This window comes from Penicillium chermesinum, assembly GCF_028974085.1.
Source record: "Penicillium chermesinum strain IBT 19713 chromosome Unknown utg000007l:1.0-2695246.0:1.0-2697696.0, whole genome shotgun sequence".
Taxonomy (NCBI): domain Eukaryota; kingdom Fungi; phylum Ascomycota; class Eurotiomycetes; order Eurotiales; family Aspergillaceae; genus Penicillium; species Penicillium chermesinum.
In genome coordinates, this window is record NW_026695317.1 from 2,203,059 (window position 1) to 2,222,973 (window position 19,915).

Below are 19,915 nucleotides of genomic sequence, written 5' to 3' on the forward strand. Positions count from 1 at the left end.
TAAATGGTATACACGGTTTTAATAATGGCGTTAATTTTTCTGTATATTTTTCCCTTCGTGCATTGCGCGGTGAAAGCCTTGATTTTGGTTTCTAGACTGGACGCTATATCGGTTTCACAATAACATTCCTTTGACGATCAGAATTTCCAGACGTAGTTGATAACAGCCCTATCCCATCACGGCTAAAACAGGGGCCCCGGCACTTGATGCTCATGTATTGCGGGTTTCGCCCGGGTGGTCGATGTCCAGCATAGTATTTATCCCGTCCGGGACGAGTCTCAGGCTGGTATTTCAGTCGCAGTTTGATTTGCTTCCTGGAGGTTGATCTTCCGGGGGGTTGATATCAATTTAGAGACTGTCTATAGCGCATTTCACTAGTTGGATGTGGCTGCCGACGCCCCGCGTGCTCGCGCGATGAGAGGAATGAAGTGGGTTCTTAGCAACGCCTTCGCGATCTATGGTAATCTTTCTATGTCCCTGCGAAGAGGGGGTGGGCTCGGTTATGGATTGACTAAGCTTATGCAGGAAAAACTGTCAGATCAAGCGATCCTGAGCTTCACGTATTTAATCTTCCGGACATTTCGAGGGGAACGCATATTAATTTTTATCAGTGGTTCTCGCGGCACCAACGATGGATTCAATTAAACTCCGCGCCACGTCAGACCCAGTCCGGTTAGTGCAGCCGCTAGCATGCATGTCCTAGTATCTGATCTCTTCATGCTTACAACAAAAGATAGTTGGATTCAATCAACATCAATAGCGCTGCGAAACAGTTTCGCGCTCGGTGACCTGGACCCACATATCGGAAATCGCAAAAAGCCCAAGATAATTGCGCGCATCCCAGGGTCGTGTTGGATTGATCAGAGCGAGATCGAAGTTGCGCAAAAGCTGGAATTCTTTCAGTTCAAACTCTTATAGTAGATACGGACTACCAGTCTGCTTACCTCAAACAAGATTTTCCCCATCTCGAGCTGAGCCACCGGCTTGCCTAAACACTGCCACTTACCGTGGCCGAAAGTCAGGTCACTAGTTCGGATCATGCGAGTCAGCTTTGCAGAGTCTGCCTCAAACCACCGCTCCGGTCGGAAGGCCTTCGCGTCCTGCCCATAGATTTCCTTGCTGTGGTGCATTGCGTACGCGGCGTATCCGATGCTGATCCCACCCGGGAGAAACACACTCTCCCCATCGACGACGACCGTATCCCCGCTTGCGGGAACATCTCGCGAGAATATATTAGCCACCGGCGGCCACACCCGTAGAGCCTCGCGGATCACTGCCTGGAGATACGGAAGCTCTTTAGCCAGAGCGGCAGGAATGATGCTGCCCTCTGCAACAAGGCCGCGTTGCACGGCATCGTCGATCTCCCGCTGGAGTTTTGCGTAGACCCGGGGGTTCGTCATGATGTGTAGCAGCGAGCCTCTGATCGCTCCAGCCGTGGTATCGGAGCCTGCGAGAATTTGTTCCAGCGCTTCGCTGCGGAGCTCCTCCCCTGTGAGCCCGTGCCGCATGAACGAGGCTAGCATGTCAGATCTCTTGTCTGCAGAGCTCGCCGCTCGTTCGTCCACGATCTGAAAGCAAGCCTTCATCATTTTCCCAAATCCGGTCTTGTCTTTGGGAGAGGGCGCAATCAGGCGGCCGATCAGCGGCGCCTGCGTTATCCAGCTGAAGCCTAATGCGAGGGCGGTATTTCCGACTGCGAGCCCTTCTTTCAGAGACTCCACGTAGCTGTCGACGTCGTGGTCACTTTTGAGCATTCCGAAGGTCTTTCCCAGGCCGACGCTGCTGATTACGTCCAGGGTGAAGAATTGAACCTTTATAGCTAAATCCATAGGTTTCACGACGTCGGATGAGATGTATCTCGAACGGATGAGATCTATGAATTCCTGAACTCGATCATCCACGGCGGCTTCGAGATTCAGATTCTCTCTCCCGGAGTACTGTATGGTCAGCACCAATCGTGATGTTTGTAATGCGACGACGTACATACCCCCGCAGCCATCTGTTTTCTGCGCTTGTCGTGTTTGGTATTGTCGGTCTGGCTGAATACATTGTCTTTCCGATACTCGATCCTCGTGGCTTGGTAGTACCAATCGGATCGCTTGTATCCTGGCTTATTATTGACGTGCGTCCAGACCTCGGGCGAGGAGGTGATCAAGATCCCTGGTGCGACACGAGCAATTGGGCCTGCTAATCAGATAAGTCACTTCATTATGAGATCTTGAGCGCACCATATTCATTGCACAGCTCCGCGTACCACTCATGGCAGCTGGTACCAAGTATTGCTAAGCTATGCGGCCAATTTGAGATGCGGGTTATGAGCGGTCCGCGGAAACGCCGTAGCTTTGCATTCAAGACGAGGATCTGAACAATATACCACGCAACGAGACAGCAGAGAAGCGTGCTGCAAACCCCCGATAAGGTAGCTACCCCCATCTTCAAAGACGATGAGTTGACTGTGGGTTCTCCAAATCAAGAGTGCCCAGTGAGTGTGGTCTCCCCCATTGGACGTACAGTGCCACCACGGCCACTTAGCGGGGTAGAGCAGCATAAGTACATCCTAGTATCACGTGGATGACTGCAGATATGATGCCAACGTTTCACAAAGTGAATCACGTACAGGCGGCACCTCTTGCACTACTAACCAGCTGGGCGGGCTTCAATGCCCAAATCCGACAACCAGGTCGCATTTTGTTCGCGTAGGCGCAAGGAGTCCTTGCCATTCACCGGACTCGCAAACTCGACCAAAAATCTAACCATCCAAGCATCCATGCGGAAGCTGGTATCTGCAGAGTTCTTGCAGGCCTCATGAAACGCCATCAGCCGCTCCATACAAAAGTCCAGCGTGGGCCAGAGCCTGCACAGACGGTTCAGAATGCAAAAATTCTTCTCCAAGCAGTCTTTGGCATGGGAAGCTTCCCTATTGCTATCAAACAGCAAGGAATGCAGATGAATAGTCGAGGAAATAACCAGGACGTGGCCCACCATGTTATATTTGACATCACACCCACGTGTGCTTTCCGAAGCATAGACGATCCGACACAGCTTTTCGGCGTGGAGCTTGCACAGAGCAGCATAAGCTTTTGTATCTGGGTCACCTTTCAGCTGCTGTAGGTCCTCATGTAGGAAGCGGTAGAATAGTATCTGACCATAGTGATAATATCCCAGATAAATGGCAACAAACACTCGACCGAGGCCTTGCGCTGCGCACCTCTCCATGTTTTCATGCGTATCACGGAAATGATCTGGAAGCTCCCGGTGCCATGCGTCAAGCTGATTGGAAAGACCCTCGACACTGCGCAGTATAGATATGGGTTCCATATCTGATTCAGAGGACTTGATGTTGAATTCGTTGATCTGTTGCAATATGCGATTTAGGCGAACCATCTCCGCCAGTAGAGATGTTTTACCTGGAGTAGATATATCGGAGCCCTGGCGCATCTCAAGGAACGTCATTTCTTCCATCGGTAATGGTACATCCTTGGGCTGGAGCAGCCTCGGCAGTCTCACTCCGTTCGATGACCATGTATCGATCATGCTCAGGGTCCACCAGACTATGTTCGTTAGCTGAGAAGTTGATGTCGGCAGATGACTCACTTCGAATGTTTATTTCACAGTCCAGTTGAGAGCCTTTGCGATTTGGCAGGTCCAGAAGCTGCGCTATTCGACATGCCACCGCATAGTAAATAGACTCGGAAGCCGGCTTGCCATCTGTGATAGCGATGGCACCTAACAGAACACATGCCTGAATGGTCATGACCGAGACATCATTCAGATTCAACAAAGACTCGCATTGCTGAGCGAACTTTTCGGCTCTGTTCCTCGGATCTATGCCGATGAGCAAGGGGTGATTGGAAAATCTTGCAGAGAGCGCCATCATCCCGTAGAGGAGGATCGGTGGGGCATTACCATTTCTCACATCCTCTAGAAAAGTCGTTTTATGGAACAGGCTATGCAGCTGGTCGTGCACGTAGTCGAAGTAGAGCTCCACCAGCTCCAGACAAAGAGGCTTTGCCGACAAGTTGCACCTCCGCGAGTCAGATCCCTGTGCGAGATTTATTGTCTCGCCCGCCAACCGCGTAGCGCCGGCCTGCCCTGGTCGCGAGCTTGAGCAAGGGAGCCCTCTCTGCAGACAATAGGAGCAAGGGCCACCAGGCACGGGCTTGCACTTGCGGCGGCGGGATCTGCCATCGTTAGGCTATTCGTCAGGACTGGACTGGCGATGAAGACTCACCGACACGCGGAACAGGCCGACGCTTGTCGCATCTCGGGCAGAATTTTCCTGGAGCCGAATCCTGCTGGAGTGAGATTCTCCAGAATCCAGGGTCCCCACTTCTGTGCGAAGGGCGGAAAATTCGAGAATTGTCATTCAGCGCTGTCTAACTTTGAAGGCTGACAGTCCAGGTGCGCTAAAAAGGCTATAGTCCGCGTTGACTCCGCAATGCAGACGGGAAATTAGCCGAAAAATGCGGAGATGCGGAGTCAAGGTTTCCTTCGACAAATCAGGCGTGGTCAAAGCCGCCGCTAACAGAAAGACCCCCCACGTTCTACGCACGCGGGAGCTACACGAAAGGACGATGAATGGCAGGAGCCCCTGCCGGGGGTTATACGCCAGGAACCAAATTCCTATAAAGGGACTGTCCGGTCCCGATTCAAAACCTGACACGTCAAACAGCAGCAGAGATGTTTCTCAAGAGGACCGTGGTCGCTGGCCTGGTCTTGGTGCGCCAAGTGACTGCTCACGATAGCAATGGTACGTACGTTCCAAGTGATGAGAAGCCCAGCTAACATCTTCAGCTATTGTTGTGGACGGAACCTCTTTTGCCCTGAACGGCCAAGGGGTGTCGTACCTATTCCATGTTGATAACACCACCGGTGACCTGATCAATGACCACTTCGGTGGCAGCGTGACTGGCCCGATCCCCCAGAGAGATCCTTCCAGCGATCAACGGCTGGGTTGGTGAGCCTGGGCGCATACGCCGCGAGTTTCCTGATCAGGGAAGAGGAGACTGGCGCACTCCCGCGGTGCGCATCCGCCAGACACCTGGATACACCGTTTCCGACTTCCAGTACCATTCCTTTGAAAGGAAGAGCGGGAAACCCGAGCTGACGGGCCTCCCGTCAACTTTCGGCGATGATGCCGATGTCTCTACCTTGGTTATCCATCTGTATGACAAGTACAGTGATGTCGCAGCGGACTTGACCTACTCTATCTTTCCCAAATACGATACTATCACTCGCAGTGTAAGCATCACGAACAAGGGCAAGGGGAACATCACAGTCGAAGCACTTGCCAGTATGAGCGTTGACTTCCCATACGAGGACCTCGACATGATCAGCCTGAGCGGCGATTGGGCCAGAGAAGCGCACCGTCAGCGTCGAAGTGTGGAATACGGATTGCAAGGGTAAGCCGTGAACGCAAAACATACGAATGGTATCTAAGTCTAGCAGATTTGGGTCTTCCGTGGGATATTCCTCCCACTTGCATAACCCCTTCCTTGCCATCGTGGACCCTACTACCACAGAGTCTTCTGGAGAGGCCTGGGGATTCTCCCTCATCTACACAGGCTCCTTCTCTGCAAGCGTGGAGAAAGGATCCCAGGGCTTCACGCGGGCTCTCATCGGGTTCAACCCGGACCAACTCTCTTGGCCCCTGGCTCCCGGCGAAACCTTAACCTCGCCTGAAGTGGTATCAGTCTACTCCAAAGATGGCATTGGCGGGGTCTCCCGCAAGCTTCACAGACTATACCGCAACAATCTTATCAAAAGCAAGTTTGCTACTTCCGATAGACCGCCCCTCCTGAACAGCTGGGAGGGTCTGGGGTTTGACTACAATCAGTCCACCATTGAGCAGCTCGCCAAGCAATCTGCCGATCTAGGAGTTACCATGTTCGTTCTTGACGATGGCTGGTTTGGTGATAAATATCCACGTACAGACGACAACGCCGGCCTGGGCGATTGGGTTCCCAACCCTGCCCGGTTCCCCAACGGCATTGCACCAGTCGTAGAGAACATCACCGCCCTCAAAGCAGCGAACACCTCGACTGCTCTTCGTTTCGGTATCTGGATGGAGCCCGAGATGGTGAACCCTAACTCCAGTCTATACCGTGAGCACCCAGACTGGGTCCTGCACGCAGGACCTTATCCGCGCACGGAGCGACGGAACCAGCTCGTTCTCAACGTGGCTCTGCCTGAAGTTCAAGAATTCATCATCGAGTCTGTGTCCAACATCCTAAATAGTGCCAATATCAGCTATGTCAAATGGGACAACAACCGAGGCATGCACGAGACGCCCTCTCCCACCACCGACCATCAATATATGCTCGGCATCTACAAAGTCTTCAACAATTTGACCACCCAATTCCCCGACGTCCTCTGGAAGGGCTGTGCCTCCGGCGGTGGGAGATTCGACGCTGGCGTGATGCAATATTTCCCGCAAATTTGGACCTCTGATGACACCGATGCTGTGGAGCGGATCACCATCCAGCTCGGGACGTCTCTTGCCTACCCGCCGAGTGCCATGGGGGCTCATCTCTCCGCAGTGCCAAACCAGCAGACTGGTCGTACCATCCCCGTCGAATTCCGTGGCCACGTCGCCATGATGGGCGGATCGTTCGGTCTAGAGCTCGACCCAGCGAAGATCTCCGAAGAAGACAAGGCAGCGCTCCCGGGTCTCATTGCGCTGGCAAAGAAGGTCAACCCGCTTATTCTGAAGGGCGACCAGTATCGTCTCAGTCTTCCGGAGGACTCGAATTGGCCCGCTGTTCTTTTCATCTCTGAAGATGGTGCTCAGGCAGTGCTTTTCTACTTTCAGATCAACCCCCTCATCAACCATTCTGTCCCTTGGGTCAAGCTACAAGGCTTGGATCCCAAGGCTATATATACGGTTGACGGGAACCAGACGTACGCTGGGTCTACGTTGATGAACATTGGCCTGCAGTTCCCATTCTCGACAAACTATGGCAGCAAGGTTGTGTTCTTTGAGAAGCAATGACGCGACCAGTCTCCAAGTTGATCTGAAGTACACAGTAATGGTGCAGCATAGTCCTGCCTTACTCTGTAGACACTGGAATAATATCTGAGACATGCTACCCCAAGGTGTAGCGCCATAAATACCAATAGCAAATTTTATACACCGCTCGTACCAAAATTGGATCGACGCTGGACACTACATTCATCAGAGAACATAATGTTATGCCAATGCTCGGAATCAACCCCTTGACGTGCAGATGGGAGGCCCCCTCGTGCCAATTGGGCTGTTGAGCCGATCTGCTTTTTCGATTTCCCTTTACAAAACTTGTATGTTCGCAGAATGCGATAAATGGTCGATTTTGACATTGTGTCGGGTGCCTTCGCGATAAGCTCTTTGTAGCTGTCTCGAGGAGATCGACACGCTAAGCGATATATCGCACGGCGAGACCTGTGACTAAACTTTTGAGGCCGCCCTTTTTTGGGGAGATTCTCCGTGGTTGCGTGGTTCTGGAATCGCTTGCGTGTATAGCCAACGGTGCTCTTAGAAACGCCAAAATCGTGTGCGATTTTGGCGTAACTCACGCCGTTGTCGATCGCGGCGCAAATAGCAGCGCGTGTCTCGGACGAGAGATTGGAACTTGGCCTACCGTTTGAACTCATTTCGGTTCCAAACCGACGCATATTGATGGAGATAGGGGAGTTGCAAAAAGATGGTTCTGTTTTTGTGGGTCAATTTCCGGCCGACGCGTTCAAAATGCATATGACGTAGTTACCAGCGTATGTAGTAACAGTAACTAAGCACTCGGCGACGACGTCAAGTTATGGTGAGCTATTAAGATCTACAAAGGCTTCTGCAGATGCCAGGAAAGCCTGAAATGGTGGGATTAGGGTCAAGCTTTGGTTTTCAGGCTGACGCGACGTAGGATATCCTTTACGGGGCTACATTTGGGGCATAGATTGACTTACCATCCTTTATCCGGAGGCCGGGTCTGTCACGGTGATCATAGTATAGTAATTATGGTATCGCACTATTTCCTAGCGACCCCAATTCGCTCCCCCCCCCTTCTGTTCTTCTGTCTTAGTTGCGCTCCCGGCCAAGTGATTACTATCAAATTGGTGTCTCTACTGACTTGAGCGTTACCGGACAACTTGAGCATAAAGACAGAGCAGTCAACTAACCCTAAGTAAAAACGTCAGTAGCATACCGCTCCTTAGCCCTCATCTTGTCAAAGAACACGTCAGCCGCCTCCTCATCACTAAGGCCCGGATCAATCTCAGGTTCCTCCCCGGCAGCTATCTTCTCCTTCGTCCGCGCCGCCCGCTTCTCAAGAAACATCCCTTTGATAGCCTCCCGCACCGCAGCGCCCACACCCGTACTCCCACAGACATAGAAGTTAGCGCCCTGTTCAAACAACTCGATCAATTCCAGACTATCAGCCTGCATGCGATCCTGCACGTGTTGCCCAGGCCCGGTTTCAGGGCGACTGTATGCCCACCGGATATCTACGGCGCCGATCTTCGCCCACTCCGCGAATTCGGCAGCGTGGATGTCGTCTTTGCCTTGCGTCCTACAACCCGCGTAGAGGATTGCCTTGGCTGGCTGCTCTGCCTGCGGAGAATCGCCGGATAGAGAGCTGCGGCGGCCGCGGATCTTTTCTGCGCGGTCCATAACGAAGCCGCGGAACGGTGCGAGACCACTGCCTGCGCAGGCCATGATCATGGGTGTCTGCAGACCGATCGGTGGCTTGAAGCCGGAGTGCGAGGGGCGCACGGTTACCTGCACGCGCTCCCCGGGTTGCAGTTGCGAAAGGAATGTCGAGGCGACGCCGAGGTACCGCTCTGTTTCTTCATTGGCGGAGAGAGAGAGGAGCGTTGAGCACGGAGAAGGTGATGCTACATTCGGTTGGGTCGGCGAGGGGGGACGACGAGATGCTGTATTGCCGGACTCGCATTGGGGGCAGCATGGCGAGGAAGTCGCCGATTGAGAGCTTGATGCTCGGATACCGCATGAGTAGGTCGAGAGGGCTTACCCGCTTCTGGACGATTTCGGAGGCGAATTTGCTGGGGCTGGAGGCGATGTAGCGGAGCTCAGCTTGCACGTCGGCGTTCTCAATGGCCGCGTCTGCCAGGGCATGGAGATCACGCTTGGAAACAGGCTGGGAGAGCTCGACGTAGGTCGAAAGGAGCTCGAAAGCGGAGATGGGAGTGTCGAGGGGGATGGTTGGCGATAGACCGCCGCTGGTAGATGTCTTTTTTATACGAAGTACAGCGTCCCAAGGGAGCTCAAATCTGCTGATTGCGCGGCGGGTGACAGCGCTAGGGTTAACAGGTAGGACGGCCAAGTAGTCTCCGCATTGGTAGGTCATATCGCTTGGAAGCTTGAGCCGCAGACAACGCTTGATGGGCACACTAGGCTCCGTCAGAAGCTGGTTATCCACCACGTAGGCTTCTTCCAGGTTGAGACCTAAACTCGATGCACGGCCCGACGTGACTTCAACCTCCAGCGATGGACCTGGCTTGGCTTGCTTTTCGCCTCCGAATTTGGCTGTCACAGCTGGCCAGAACGTAGAATCACCCCAGCTATCGAAGGCCGTGAACATATCGCCCTCCGCAGCGTTAGCGGTGCCAAGACTACAGAGCCTATGTCCTCCATTGCTTTCAACCAGCTCATCAATGAGCTTAGGGATACGGTGGAACGTGGAAGCCCAGTCATCTCAAACGGGAGTCAGTATATCGTATCATTGCTCAGGAGCGATGGAGACTTACGGTGACCACAGCCAAATGTAGCGTAGTCCACACCTTTTAGGCTGTCGCCCTTGAGCTCACTCAGCCACTCGAAAAAGTGGGCAGCATTGTCAGGCGGCTGTCCTTCGTAGGAGGCTGTGATAAACACCACAGGATCCTTTGTGGGAATATTCTGCAACGCCGAGTCCAAGGAGGTGACCTTTGCCTCGAAACCGTTCTGCGGGGCATCCTGCGCCAATCTATGCGCAAATGCCTCACAAGTACCCGTGTTACTTCCGTAGAAAATATACATGGGCTTAAGTTTGCCAGCTGGCACCACAGTCATAGGCTTTTTGTCTCGGCTGGTGATGTTAGACTCCTGGGCCGCCCCGTTGGTGTTACTCAGATGGAGATTCAGGTTGGTCGGGTCGAGGCCGTTGCGGAGAGTCGCCTTCATCTGGAAATCTTTAGGCTTGATGGTGAGGGTTTGCTTGATGCGCAGGTCATAGCTGGGGTTAGCCAACGAGAAGTTGAAGTTTTGCAATAAGAGCGCCGTCGTCAACAAAGCCTCCTGCCAGGCAAAAGGCCGTCCAATACAGCCGCGCATTCCGTTTCCAAAGGGCTTCCAGCTATTCTTGGGCAGCTTGTTGAAGTGCTCGTCCAGCATGCGCTCTGGCTTGAACTCGTCCGCATCAGCGCCGTAGACCTTGGGGTCCTGGTGGAGCTTGTTGATCAGAATCGCGATTGTCTCATCCCTGTGGAGGACGTATTTGCCGCCAAGGGTCACAGGGTCTTCTTTGTTCTTGGTTGGATGAGGCCGCAATCCGACAATCGTCACTGATGGTTGTATTCGAAGCGTCTCCCTCATTACCGCGGTGAGATATGGTAGCTTGCTCATATCGTCCACCGAGATCTTGCGTCGTCCAATGACGGTGTCGACCTCTTCTTGGGCTTTCTTGTAGGCGTATGGCGTCTTCAGGAGATAATAGAAAAGAAACGAGAGCATGCCGGAGGTCGTCTCATGGCCCGCAATAAGAAAGGTGATCATATTATCGATAACGGATTCGTCAGACAGCCCTTTTCCTGTCTGAGGGTCCCGACCCAGCAGCAGTGCATTCATCAGATCCTTCTTCTCAGGCTGGGGATGGTTTTTGCGGTCATCGATCAGTTCTTGGGACAGCTTCCGCATGTAGTCAATGTTGGCATAGAACTTGGTGTTCTCACTCGTGGGCAGGTTTTTGAGCAGAGTTGGGACTCGGGCTCTGTGACCTGATCCAACAAGGAAACCCGTCATCGCCGCGATGAAGGGGTGCATCTCATCGTGGTAGTATGAGTTGAAGCGCGTCCCCATGGAACACAAGGCAATAGTATCGAGGGTCAGCCGGGTAAAGTCGTCCGTGACCTGGATAGGAGTATCAGGGCCCTGGCGAGCCCATTTCATCGCCAGCTGGCTGGCGATATCATACATGTCATCGAACATTTCTCGAATCATCAGAGGCCCGAAAGCCGGAACTAAGATACGATGTGCGACAGCCCAGTTCTCTTCTTCCGGGTAATGAGCGGTGAACAAGCCGTCGTGGGTGCCTATCCATGTCAATCATCTTTTGCAACGGAGGGCAGTTCAAGCAGAAGGGAATTACCGTCTCGGATCTCCTGCAGAGCTGCAAGAACTCCCTTGGTAAACCTCGACTCGTCGCAGGCTTCGTTGACCAGCTCCTGAGAGCTGATAAAGACCCTCGATTTACCAAATGTTGTGAGGCGAAAGATCTCTCCGTATTGGTCTGCTAGCATGTTAAAAGAACGCAACGGGAGCTCCCCGTCGATATCGAAGACATTGCCCACGAGGGGCACCCCCCGCGGGGCCCGGGATGGGGATTTCTTTAGAAGCCATGGTTGATGGTTCCAGACAGGCAGATCGCAGCCTTCTAATAGAAGTGCAGGCGGGCTTTCTCGAATCCCGACCGAGTAAGGCTGTACGACGCACAAACCTTCATGCCTACAGGTCACCGAGGAAGTGGGGGGCCCCCAGGGTCGCTGAACACTTGGCCTGACGCTGACACTATATTGGTTGAGGCCGGGCGGTCAACTAGGAGTAATGAGTACACCGGATCCTTCATAAGCCCAAATTGTGCCGTCCAAGACTTCTTGGCTCCATACAAGCCGAGGCTGCTAGAAGAGCGCGCTAAACGCACTGTCGTCCCCGACCGCTACTCCGATCCGAACTCTTACTGCGTATGCAAGTTTGCCTAGAAACGCGTCTCCGCTTACTCGAGGTGAAATCTTCTCCGATTCTGCACAATGCCTGATTTAGCACTCCATGGTTTCAGCATTTCATCCGTGTCAGCCCAGTGGCGCCTGATCTGTCACGTCTCGTGTGATATAACAAATGCGGATTTTCCGTCGGAAACATCGCAGTATGTAACCCGATGTACCAGTACGGAAAGGTAGAGGAATAGCGCTTAGGGAAAACTGCAAGGACTCAGATTATCCCGGTAGAAGAGAAAGATCCTTAGCGGAGCGGGTTCAACTGGCGTGAATATGCAGCTGTGGGCCACTCGACTTCAGTTTACTCATCTTCAGTGAGGGAGCCCTGGAGTCGCCAATACTTCGTACACCGCCCGGTAGCGATTAGCGATCCTCTACGGCGTGATTCTAGCTCGGCTTGGTTTATCCTGACGACTAATATCATTATTCAGGTGCAGGAGTGGCCAGACTGACCCAAGCTCAATTTCTAACACTGGCGCGGGATTCCAACGTTGGCACACCCTAATCTGAATAGTCCGAGATACTCGGAGGCAGGTCCTCGTTGGCAGTGCCCCAGTCCGACTCTTCTTCTCCCAGCGTAAGTTCCAGTGTCCCACCATTGGTGAAAAAGTCATGGGTCACCCAGTTTTTCGTCCAAGTCTTTCCATTCAGCTTAGCGCTCTGGATGTAGATCGCCTTGTAGCTCGGGTCGAAATTCACGTTACGAATCGTGGCAATTTTGCCGGTGATGGCGTTCTTGATGCTCGCCTCCTTGAAGTACGGGCTGGTTATCAGATATACATCTTGTCCGGGACGGGCCACAACCCGATCATGCTTAGCACGATGTATGAGCCCATCGCGCCGCTGTCGTCATTACCAGCAAGGCCGGCAACTGTCGTGTTGAACTTGGATGGAATGTAGAAATGGCTGTACTTGGCTGATAGGGCTGGCCTGCCTGAGTAGTGGAATTGGAAGATTGTCAGGAAGGCCTGCTCGTCGCCAACGTACAGCAGGCCAGACTCGTGCAAATACTCCAGGCGTCGCGTGAAGGACTCCTTGCCGCCGAGGGCCTTGATCAGCGATCCCATGTCGTGCGGAGCGTAGAAGGTGTACAGCCAGGCGCTTCCTTCGTACGTCTCGTGGCCATCGGGATTGAGATAGCAGGATGTGAAGTTCAAGAGAGGGCTGCAAAAGATTGGGTCCTGGTAGCCCCATGTGCCGTTCATGTATCGAGGTTGCAGAAAGCCGGTGAAGTTGGTATTAACGCCTTGAATGCTGGAGGACTGGTCTGACTTGTACATGTTTATCCAGTTTCCAGAGCGGTTGAGGTATTTCTCGTAGTCAGCGGAGTGGCCCAGCCCCTTGGCCATCTCAGCAATGCAGAAGTCGTTGTATGCGTACTCCACGGTTCTTGAGATACTGCGCGTATGAGTGCCCGTCCCAAGAGTGTCGTGATCGTAAGTGGGAATATAGCCCAGCTGCTTCCAGTGCGCAAGGCCGCCGCGTCCTTCGATGTCCCAATTTGCGGGTTCGACCTCGGCGTCTTTCACAACAGCTTCGTAAGCAGTAGCCCAGTCGATGCCAGGAATCTTCTTCAAATAGGCATCCGCTAGGACTGTATCGGCATTGGAGCCTCCTTGGGTGTAACCTATGTGGAGCACATGTCAGAACGAACTCGAATGATAGGTGCTATCCCATTCTTCACGATGAACAGGGCTTAGTGAACTCAAAGTCCAGCCGGAGATATTCACCTTTGCAAAGCGACATTCTACAATCAGGGAGGTATCCTTCATTGCGATAAATGTCGACAAGACTGCGCAACATCAGGGACTGGGCCTGTGGATCCATCAGGGTTAAGAGCGGGTGTATGCTTCTGAAAGAATCCCATATGCTGTAGCTGTTAGCACGGGTCAATAACGCGAAATGTCTCGGTTACTTACCAATAGTAGCTATCAAAGTACGGCTCGTCACTTGACCACAGCGGGTTCTCCCCTGTATAGTCCTGGGGGCTGATCATCGTGCGATATGCACCGCTCCAGAAGATCGTCTGCAGCTCCTTCGAAACTCCATCTGCTTTGATAGAGATAGTACTAAGCTTTTTCCTCCATGCAGTCTTCGCCGCGGCGACAGTAGCTTCGAAATCGAAGTTCGGCTGCTCGGTCTCGGCATTGTGACATGCTTGGTCAGTGCTAATGAAACTCACGCCCACACGAGCAAGAATCGAGCTTGACCCGTGGAACCGAGCAAAGGTCCCGCCTGAGAGACTACCCGCCGAGACTGTTCCATCGAGGTGAAGAGAAGTCTTGTTCATTGGCTGGTTGTTCATCCAAGTGCCAACCTCGCGGACCTCGGCGCCCTTGAAGTCTACACAGACAAAGGAATTATAATGGCCTTCCCCAAAGCTCGGGCTAAACCGACCACTGCCTGTCATCCTACCCGTTTTATCAATCGCAGCCGTCCCTTTGGTTCGAGACTGCGGCAGATCCATCAGATCCATCAAGATCAGCGGACTGGTGCCATTGAGCGTGAACCTGTACAAAGCCGACCGATTCGTCACTGTCATCTCGGCATGCACGCCATTCGACAGATGGATCCCGAAGTATCCGGGATAGGCCTTGGGCGCAGTCTGGTTCCAAGTGACCGCCCTGTCTGACTGCTGCCATTTGCAGTGACTAAGGTCTAAACACGACTGCGCAAAGATGGGGAAGTTGCCCATGGAGGCTCCTCCGCCGGTTCCATCATCATGTTGATGACTGAAGCCGTAGACGGTATCATCGTCATAGGCAAATCCAGCTTGGTTTTCGCCGATGGTGTCGGCGACGGACTTGGCCATTCCTAAACTGTCAGCGAGCGCCTGGAGGTGATGCACGTGACGTACCGTAAGGCAATGTTGCGCCGGCGAATACGTGCCCTGAATCCGTCAGCGTGGTTCATGAAGTCGCATCACTAGTATCCCTACCGCCATTCGCCGTTCCAATAAATGGATCTATATAGTCCAGCACATCAAAGTCATCCTGCTGAGCTGACAGAGTGCTCTGGACAGCGTGAGCAACCGTGCCGTAAAGCGTGGCGGCAAGGGCGTGGGAGGGCTTCATGGTGATGCCACTGTGAACTGGGGAAACAGGCTGGGGAAGCTCTATTTAAGCAACGCATGTTGCATCGGCCTAACAGCCGCAGGGGAACATTCATAGGCTGGGGGGCATTCACTTCGGGTATGATCGACATGCCAAATTCCCGCTTTGGAATCGGAGCATGGCGGGGAACTCGCATGAGGGGACTGGGCCCCAGATCTTAATCCCCGTGTTAATGTTATAGCTGAGACTCACATCATGGAATTGCGATGAATGTCGAATAGCTTTTGATCGAGAAGGCGGGTTCCGATTGCCAATACGGCATCGAGCGTGAATTGACTGCCGGACAACCCGTGCAAGTTACTTGTCGTTGCGGGGATACAAACCAAAATGGGGAGAACGCTTTGATGGGTCTCCATGTAACGCTTCCAAGGTCGTATCGGGCAACTGCAGTCTAGAAGGAAATTGAGCTAACCAAAAATGTCGATTCACCTGGCCTGCTTGTTCTCACATACACCGAAGTCGAACTTTATATACCGGACCGGTTGAATTATCGATAAGAAATGTCATTGAGCTACTCAATTGAAATATGTACAGATCCTGCGAATATGAAACCACAGACACCGGCCTTGAACCGAGAAAGAATGGATATCGACAAACTAGCCGCCTGAATTAAAAAAACGAAGGTGGGCGGCGTGAAGCAAAGGTCATTAAGCTGCAGTCATCCAGGTCAAGGGGCCTGAACCTTGGGGAAGATTTTGTCAACATCACGTATTTGGCACGACGAATGACCGCAGCGCAGGGAGGTTCTTAGAATTGTTCGTAATTGGGTTCGCCCAACATTCCTATGATCGGATCTGGCCGTAGCCGCTGTTCCTCCACTCTGTGGCCCTCCACTCGCTTTGCTTCCAGTCGTTCTGGTAGTTCTGCATTTCGTCCCGCTCGTTGGCATGCTGGTTGTCACCGAGGGCGTTCTCAAGGCGGCCGTTGCGACGTTGACGCAAGCACCAGAAGAGAAACCCGGCCACGGCAATGGCGCCAACGACACCTGCGGCTACGTACACGCCAATATGAGCGCCTTCTGGGAGCTTGTTCCACTTATCGCTTACTGACTCAGAGGGCTTCTTGTTAAGGTCGTCGGCGATGGTTGAGTTTCCGCTAAAAGGGAGGAAGAAAAAAAGACGTTAGACATGTCACACATGGGTTTACGGGCGTACTCACTCAATAACCTTGATGCTCTGATAGGAGCCACTCCTGTTGCCATAAATGTATTCCTTGCCGGAGTGAAAGTCCTTCGCCCGGATGCTCTTGACACTCATGGTGAACGGCGCCTCATCCCAGTTGACCAAACCACCAGCCCACTGGATCGTCCACTTGCTGACACCAGGCAGACCCGCGGGCCAGATACTGACCTTGATCCGACAGGGAGTCTGGGGGTAGTTAGTACCCCCGAGCGTCAAAGGATCATCGTACGTGAGGTTGCGGGCTAATTGGCCGTCAACCCACCACTCCAGATAGCCCGAGGTCCAGTAGGTGGTATAGTTGTGCCACTCGCTGGCAGCGTTCTCCACAGGGAAAGTAGTACCGCGGCCGTATGTGGTCGTGTTACCCTTTCCAAAGAAGTCGGTCTGCACCGAGTTGGTGTCGTTGCCAACCCACTCCCAATCAATCTCGTCCAAGTCGTCGGATTCGAGCACGACACTGCTGATCATACCCACTCCGGGTGACATCTTGACCCATGACTCGACCACTCCGAAGAAGATGTAGAAGTTAGAAGTGACTAGGACTGCCTCGCCTTCCTTGGAAAGAGTGAAGTCTGCTCCGTCGTCGGTGTATGTCGGTGGCATGCTGTTGGTCATGTTCCAGATGTCCGTGTCGATCTTGGACGTCGAATTCATGTACCATGTGTGCTCCGTGCCGAGGGCCGTATCTGGTGGGCAGGTCTGATTGAGAGGGTTGCAGCTTGTCCAGGTTTGAGCAGCAGCCCCCAAGGCCAGGGCCGCCAACAAGAAGAAGCTTCTCATTGTGAACAAATTCTTTCCAAAGATGAATGAATGGACACGAGATCAAAGATCTCGATTTGAAAGAGTGGATGTGCGATATCGCACGGGTAAGGAATGAATATGGAAAGATGGATAGAATAGAGAAGACAGAGGTTGAGAAAGGGGAAATAACTGGGAAATGGGGAAGCGCCACAAGAGGGCTTCAGGTGGGCTAGCTGTAAGGAGCAATGATAGCATCGTAGGTTCTGCACGCCTAACTGAAAGGGGTGTAGTGCAAGGTACCGCTTGGCCTGATCAGGTCGATTTGGCTGTTCCTCGCGGGTCTATTGGCTGCTTCTCTTCTCCCTATCCGAGCTAAATTAGCTGGTGTTTGTGTCTCGCCCACTGCCACTCAAGGACCACTCCAGCCCATCACGCCTATTGGTCCCGATAAACGAGGATTTGCGGCTTCCTGCAGGCATCAGGGGACGCCTCCAGGTTCCCAGTTCTCAGTCCACAGTCGGCAATCCGCAGTTTGATAGTCCAATGCTGGAGTTCCTACATTCTTGGAACAAAAAACTCAGATCGATCGGAAGAATCCGCACGGTGGATCGGCGGGGCTCCGAGTTGTGGCCCAAAGTTAAGGAGGTTGACCCCAGCTAGACCGATAACAAGGAAAAGGGGGTAACCTCGTCCTCGTGGGAATCTCGTCGAGGAGCTGCAGTTCATCCCTGTCGTATGCGGTTTCTCTCCCCTCCAGGCTTTGCTCTTTGATTTCACCCCCCCCACCCCACTTACTCAAGCCACTAGTCTCACGAATGGGGCCCCCTTCCGAGTCGTCCTTCTCCCGAACCGGTGATCTTTTCTTTTACTGGGTTCGGGTCTCAATTGTATTTCTGATAAGGATCCCATCACACTATCTCCCTCGTCTATTCGCCAGTCCCAGAAAGATTCTAACAGCGAAGCTTTGGAGGCGTCGCGCACGTCGTTACGTACTCCGTTGAAATTTCAAACTCAGCCAAACTTAGTCTACCGGAACACACGGAATCGCACTCTGTGCTGAGTGCCACAGCATCATCTGGCTTGATTGTGGAACCTCAAGTGGCCAAGAACCCGCCAATAGCATGGAGAAGATGAACTATTTTTGCATTTCGAGGGTGATTTTTGTCTTTAATTAGCATCAAATTAATACTCCATTGCATAAGCCATGTAGCGGCAAGGCGTGTCAGTCGTGACTTCATGTCTTCTGAACTCTCATGAACCGAATCGTAACCTATCGTAATCATAAGCCCCATCCTACCCCTTGTTACCCCCCTTCCTATTCTGATCTCATTCAACTGCTGTAATAGACCTTCGTCGGGCGCCGCGGTTCACTCCGGTACCGTCGCGGCTTTTCAACATACTCCATGGTCGATCCATTGCTGCGTCTCCTGCGGGAACGGGTGCGACTTGTTGCTGGGGCAGTATAGACTGTCTCGGTCGTTGAAGAGCTGAATGGCGATGCACCCGGGAGTCGGCACAGTTTCCAAAGCCATAGCAGCAGGAGAGTACCCGCAATCGATCCAATCACGATCCCTGCGATGCCTCCGCCCGAAATGGTGCTAGGGCAACCCTCTGCGCGAGTGTAAAGGAGGGGTGCCTAGGACTGAGTCAGTTCCCGTCTATAAAGCATTGTTTTTCTTTCTCTTTTTGTTTTGTTTTGTTTTTTTTTTTGATTTTTTGGTTCGAGCCGGGATTGAGCCACGGATCAATACTAACCATGGCGAGCTTATTTATACTCCGTACTCCGTACTATTGTACCCAACGCAGCAATTGGTCTCTTGGGCGATCTTGGGTGGATGCGCCCGATCGCGAAGCAAGTGGGGTTGCGCGATGTTAGACCACTTGGCAGAGAAATGCAATCGGGAGAATTAGCCAAACGTCAAGAAACTATCGCATCGACTCGAGGACCCCTCTCCATCTTATAAATGCTTCCCCTCTTTTCCCGCCCATCCCAGCCTCCTCAGAAAGTTCCCGCGGTGACGTCAAATACCCGTGGACGCTATCGACTTTTCGGTTCAGAAAAACAGGATCTTTCAGCCGAGATGGGCTCTACACGCCCCGATTGGCCAATTCGCAGCTCGATTCGCCTCGCAAAAACCTGGCTCGATTCGCAATAGATAAAGTCTCAAGCTACCATTCTCACATGTTCCGGAGAATTTGTCAGTGATCTGCCAAACTTCGGGAGTGGCCTGCTGGGATCAATTCCCCAGGCCTGATCGATCACATGTTCGTCATGCGACCGTCAGTGGCAGAGTACAGTGGTGTTTCAGTATTATTTGCACCCCGGTCTATATCCCCGCACCAGCAACGAGAATTTATAGGAGGAGCCGCCACTTACCATAATCTCATGGCGGGACTCTACCAAAGGCAACTGCCCCGAAAGGCCACCCATGATAAATTTGCTGCTCTCCCTGAGCCGCGTCATCGTTGTCTCACTGGCAGTTTGCTTTATCTCTGAGGCCCTGGTATGTCCTCGGCCATCAATCCATGAGCTTAGGAATGTCACGGTCCACACATCTACTCTAGGCAGTTTTCTCCCCCAGCAATTGTGGTATCGATGTGATAACAGGTATTAATGAGCCTATTAATGGCACAGCAGGAACACTAATAATACAGTATAAGGATAACTACGGGGCTACCCGTCCCCATCACTCTCCTCTGGGGTCCTGCAACGCCTAAGCGTAGAAATAAATCGAGATCTTTCGGCTCGAGTGCGTCTGGTTTCGGGGCTGAGGCTTGGTGCTACCGTAGGTTTTAGCCATTTTGGTATGGCCTTTCGTATACCTCGAGACGAATAAATGAATGAGAGGTTGTTGGTCTTGGATCGGTTTTCTCTTGTGAACAAAGGAAACCGAGTGTTTCTGGTTTCGACTTTATTAGAGG

The 19,915-nt window shown here is 52.7% G+C and overlaps 7 protein-coding genes across 7 annotated transcripts; 3 read left to right on the forward strand and 4 right to left on the reverse strand.

Annotated features, from left to right (window-relative positions):
* Positions 1–753: 753 nt before the first annotated feature.
* On the reverse strand, positions 754–4,366 carry N7468_009575 (uncharacterized protein; the record flags this gene model as incomplete). Its single annotated transcript, XM_058478871.1, has 6 exons — positions 754–888; positions 945–1,937; positions 1,988–2,187; positions 2,643–3,551; positions 3,595–4,123; positions 4,232–4,366. The coding sequence occupies 6 exons, from the start codon at positions 4,364–4,366 to the stop codon at positions 754–756; spliced, it is 2,901 nt and encodes a 966-aa protein (XP_058327201.1).
* Positions 4,367–4,680: 314 nt separating this feature from the next.
* N7468_009576 (alpha-galactosidase) lies at positions 4,681–6,991 on the forward strand (the record flags this gene model as incomplete). Its single annotated transcript, XM_058478872.1, has 4 exons — positions 4,681–4,750; positions 4,795–4,953; positions 5,003–5,402; positions 5,449–6,991. The coding sequence occupies 4 exons, from the start codon at positions 4,681–4,683 to the stop codon at positions 6,989–6,991; spliced, it is 2,172 nt and encodes a 723-aa protein (XP_058327202.1).
* Positions 6,992–8,149: 1,158 nt separating this feature from the next.
* N7468_009577 (bifunctional cytochrome P450/NADPH--P450 reductase) lies at positions 8,150–11,613 on the reverse strand (the record flags this gene model as incomplete). Its single annotated transcript, XM_058478873.1, has 4 exons — positions 8,150–8,914; positions 9,000–9,682; positions 9,736–11,277; positions 11,334–11,613. Coding segments are annotated over 4 exons (3,270 nt in total), but the record flags the coding sequence as incomplete, so codon positions are not given.
* A 72-nt stretch (positions 11,614–11,685) lies between these two features.
* On the forward strand, positions 11,686–11,943 carry N7468_009578 (uncharacterized protein; the record flags this gene model as incomplete). Its single annotated transcript, XM_058478874.1, has 1 exon — positions 11,686–11,943. The coding sequence occupies one exon, from the start codon at positions 11,686–11,688 to the stop codon at positions 11,941–11,943; it is 258 nt and encodes an 85-aa protein (XP_058327204.1).
* A 516-nt stretch (positions 11,944–12,459) lies between these two features.
* Positions 12,460–15,071, reverse strand: N7468_009579 (glycoside hydrolase family 92 protein; the record flags this gene model as incomplete). The annotated part of the gene is made up of 6 exons (XM_058478875.1): positions 12,460–12,721; positions 12,763–13,585; positions 13,650–13,828; positions 13,878–14,772; positions 14,816–14,848; positions 14,897–15,071. Coding segments are annotated over 6 exons (2,367 nt in total), but the record flags the coding sequence as incomplete, so codon positions are not given.
* Positions 15,072–15,853: 782 nt separating this feature from the next.
* On the reverse strand, positions 15,854–17,032 carry N7468_009580 (glycoside hydrolase family 16 protein; the record flags this gene model as incomplete). Its single annotated transcript, XM_058478876.1, has 2 exons — positions 15,854–16,166; positions 16,230–17,032. The coding sequence occupies 2 exons, from the start codon at positions 17,030–17,032 to the stop codon at positions 15,854–15,856; spliced, it is 1,116 nt and encodes a 371-aa protein (XP_058327206.1).
* A 2,233-nt stretch (positions 17,033–19,265) lies between these two features.
* N7468_009581 (uncharacterized protein) lies at positions 19,266–19,490 on the forward strand (the record flags this gene model as incomplete). The annotated part of the gene is made up of 1 exon (XM_058478877.1): positions 19,266–19,490. The coding sequence occupies one exon, from the start codon at positions 19,266–19,268 to the stop codon at positions 19,488–19,490; it is 225 nt and encodes a 74-aa protein (XP_058327207.1).
* Positions 19,491–19,915: the final 425 nt, after the last annotated feature.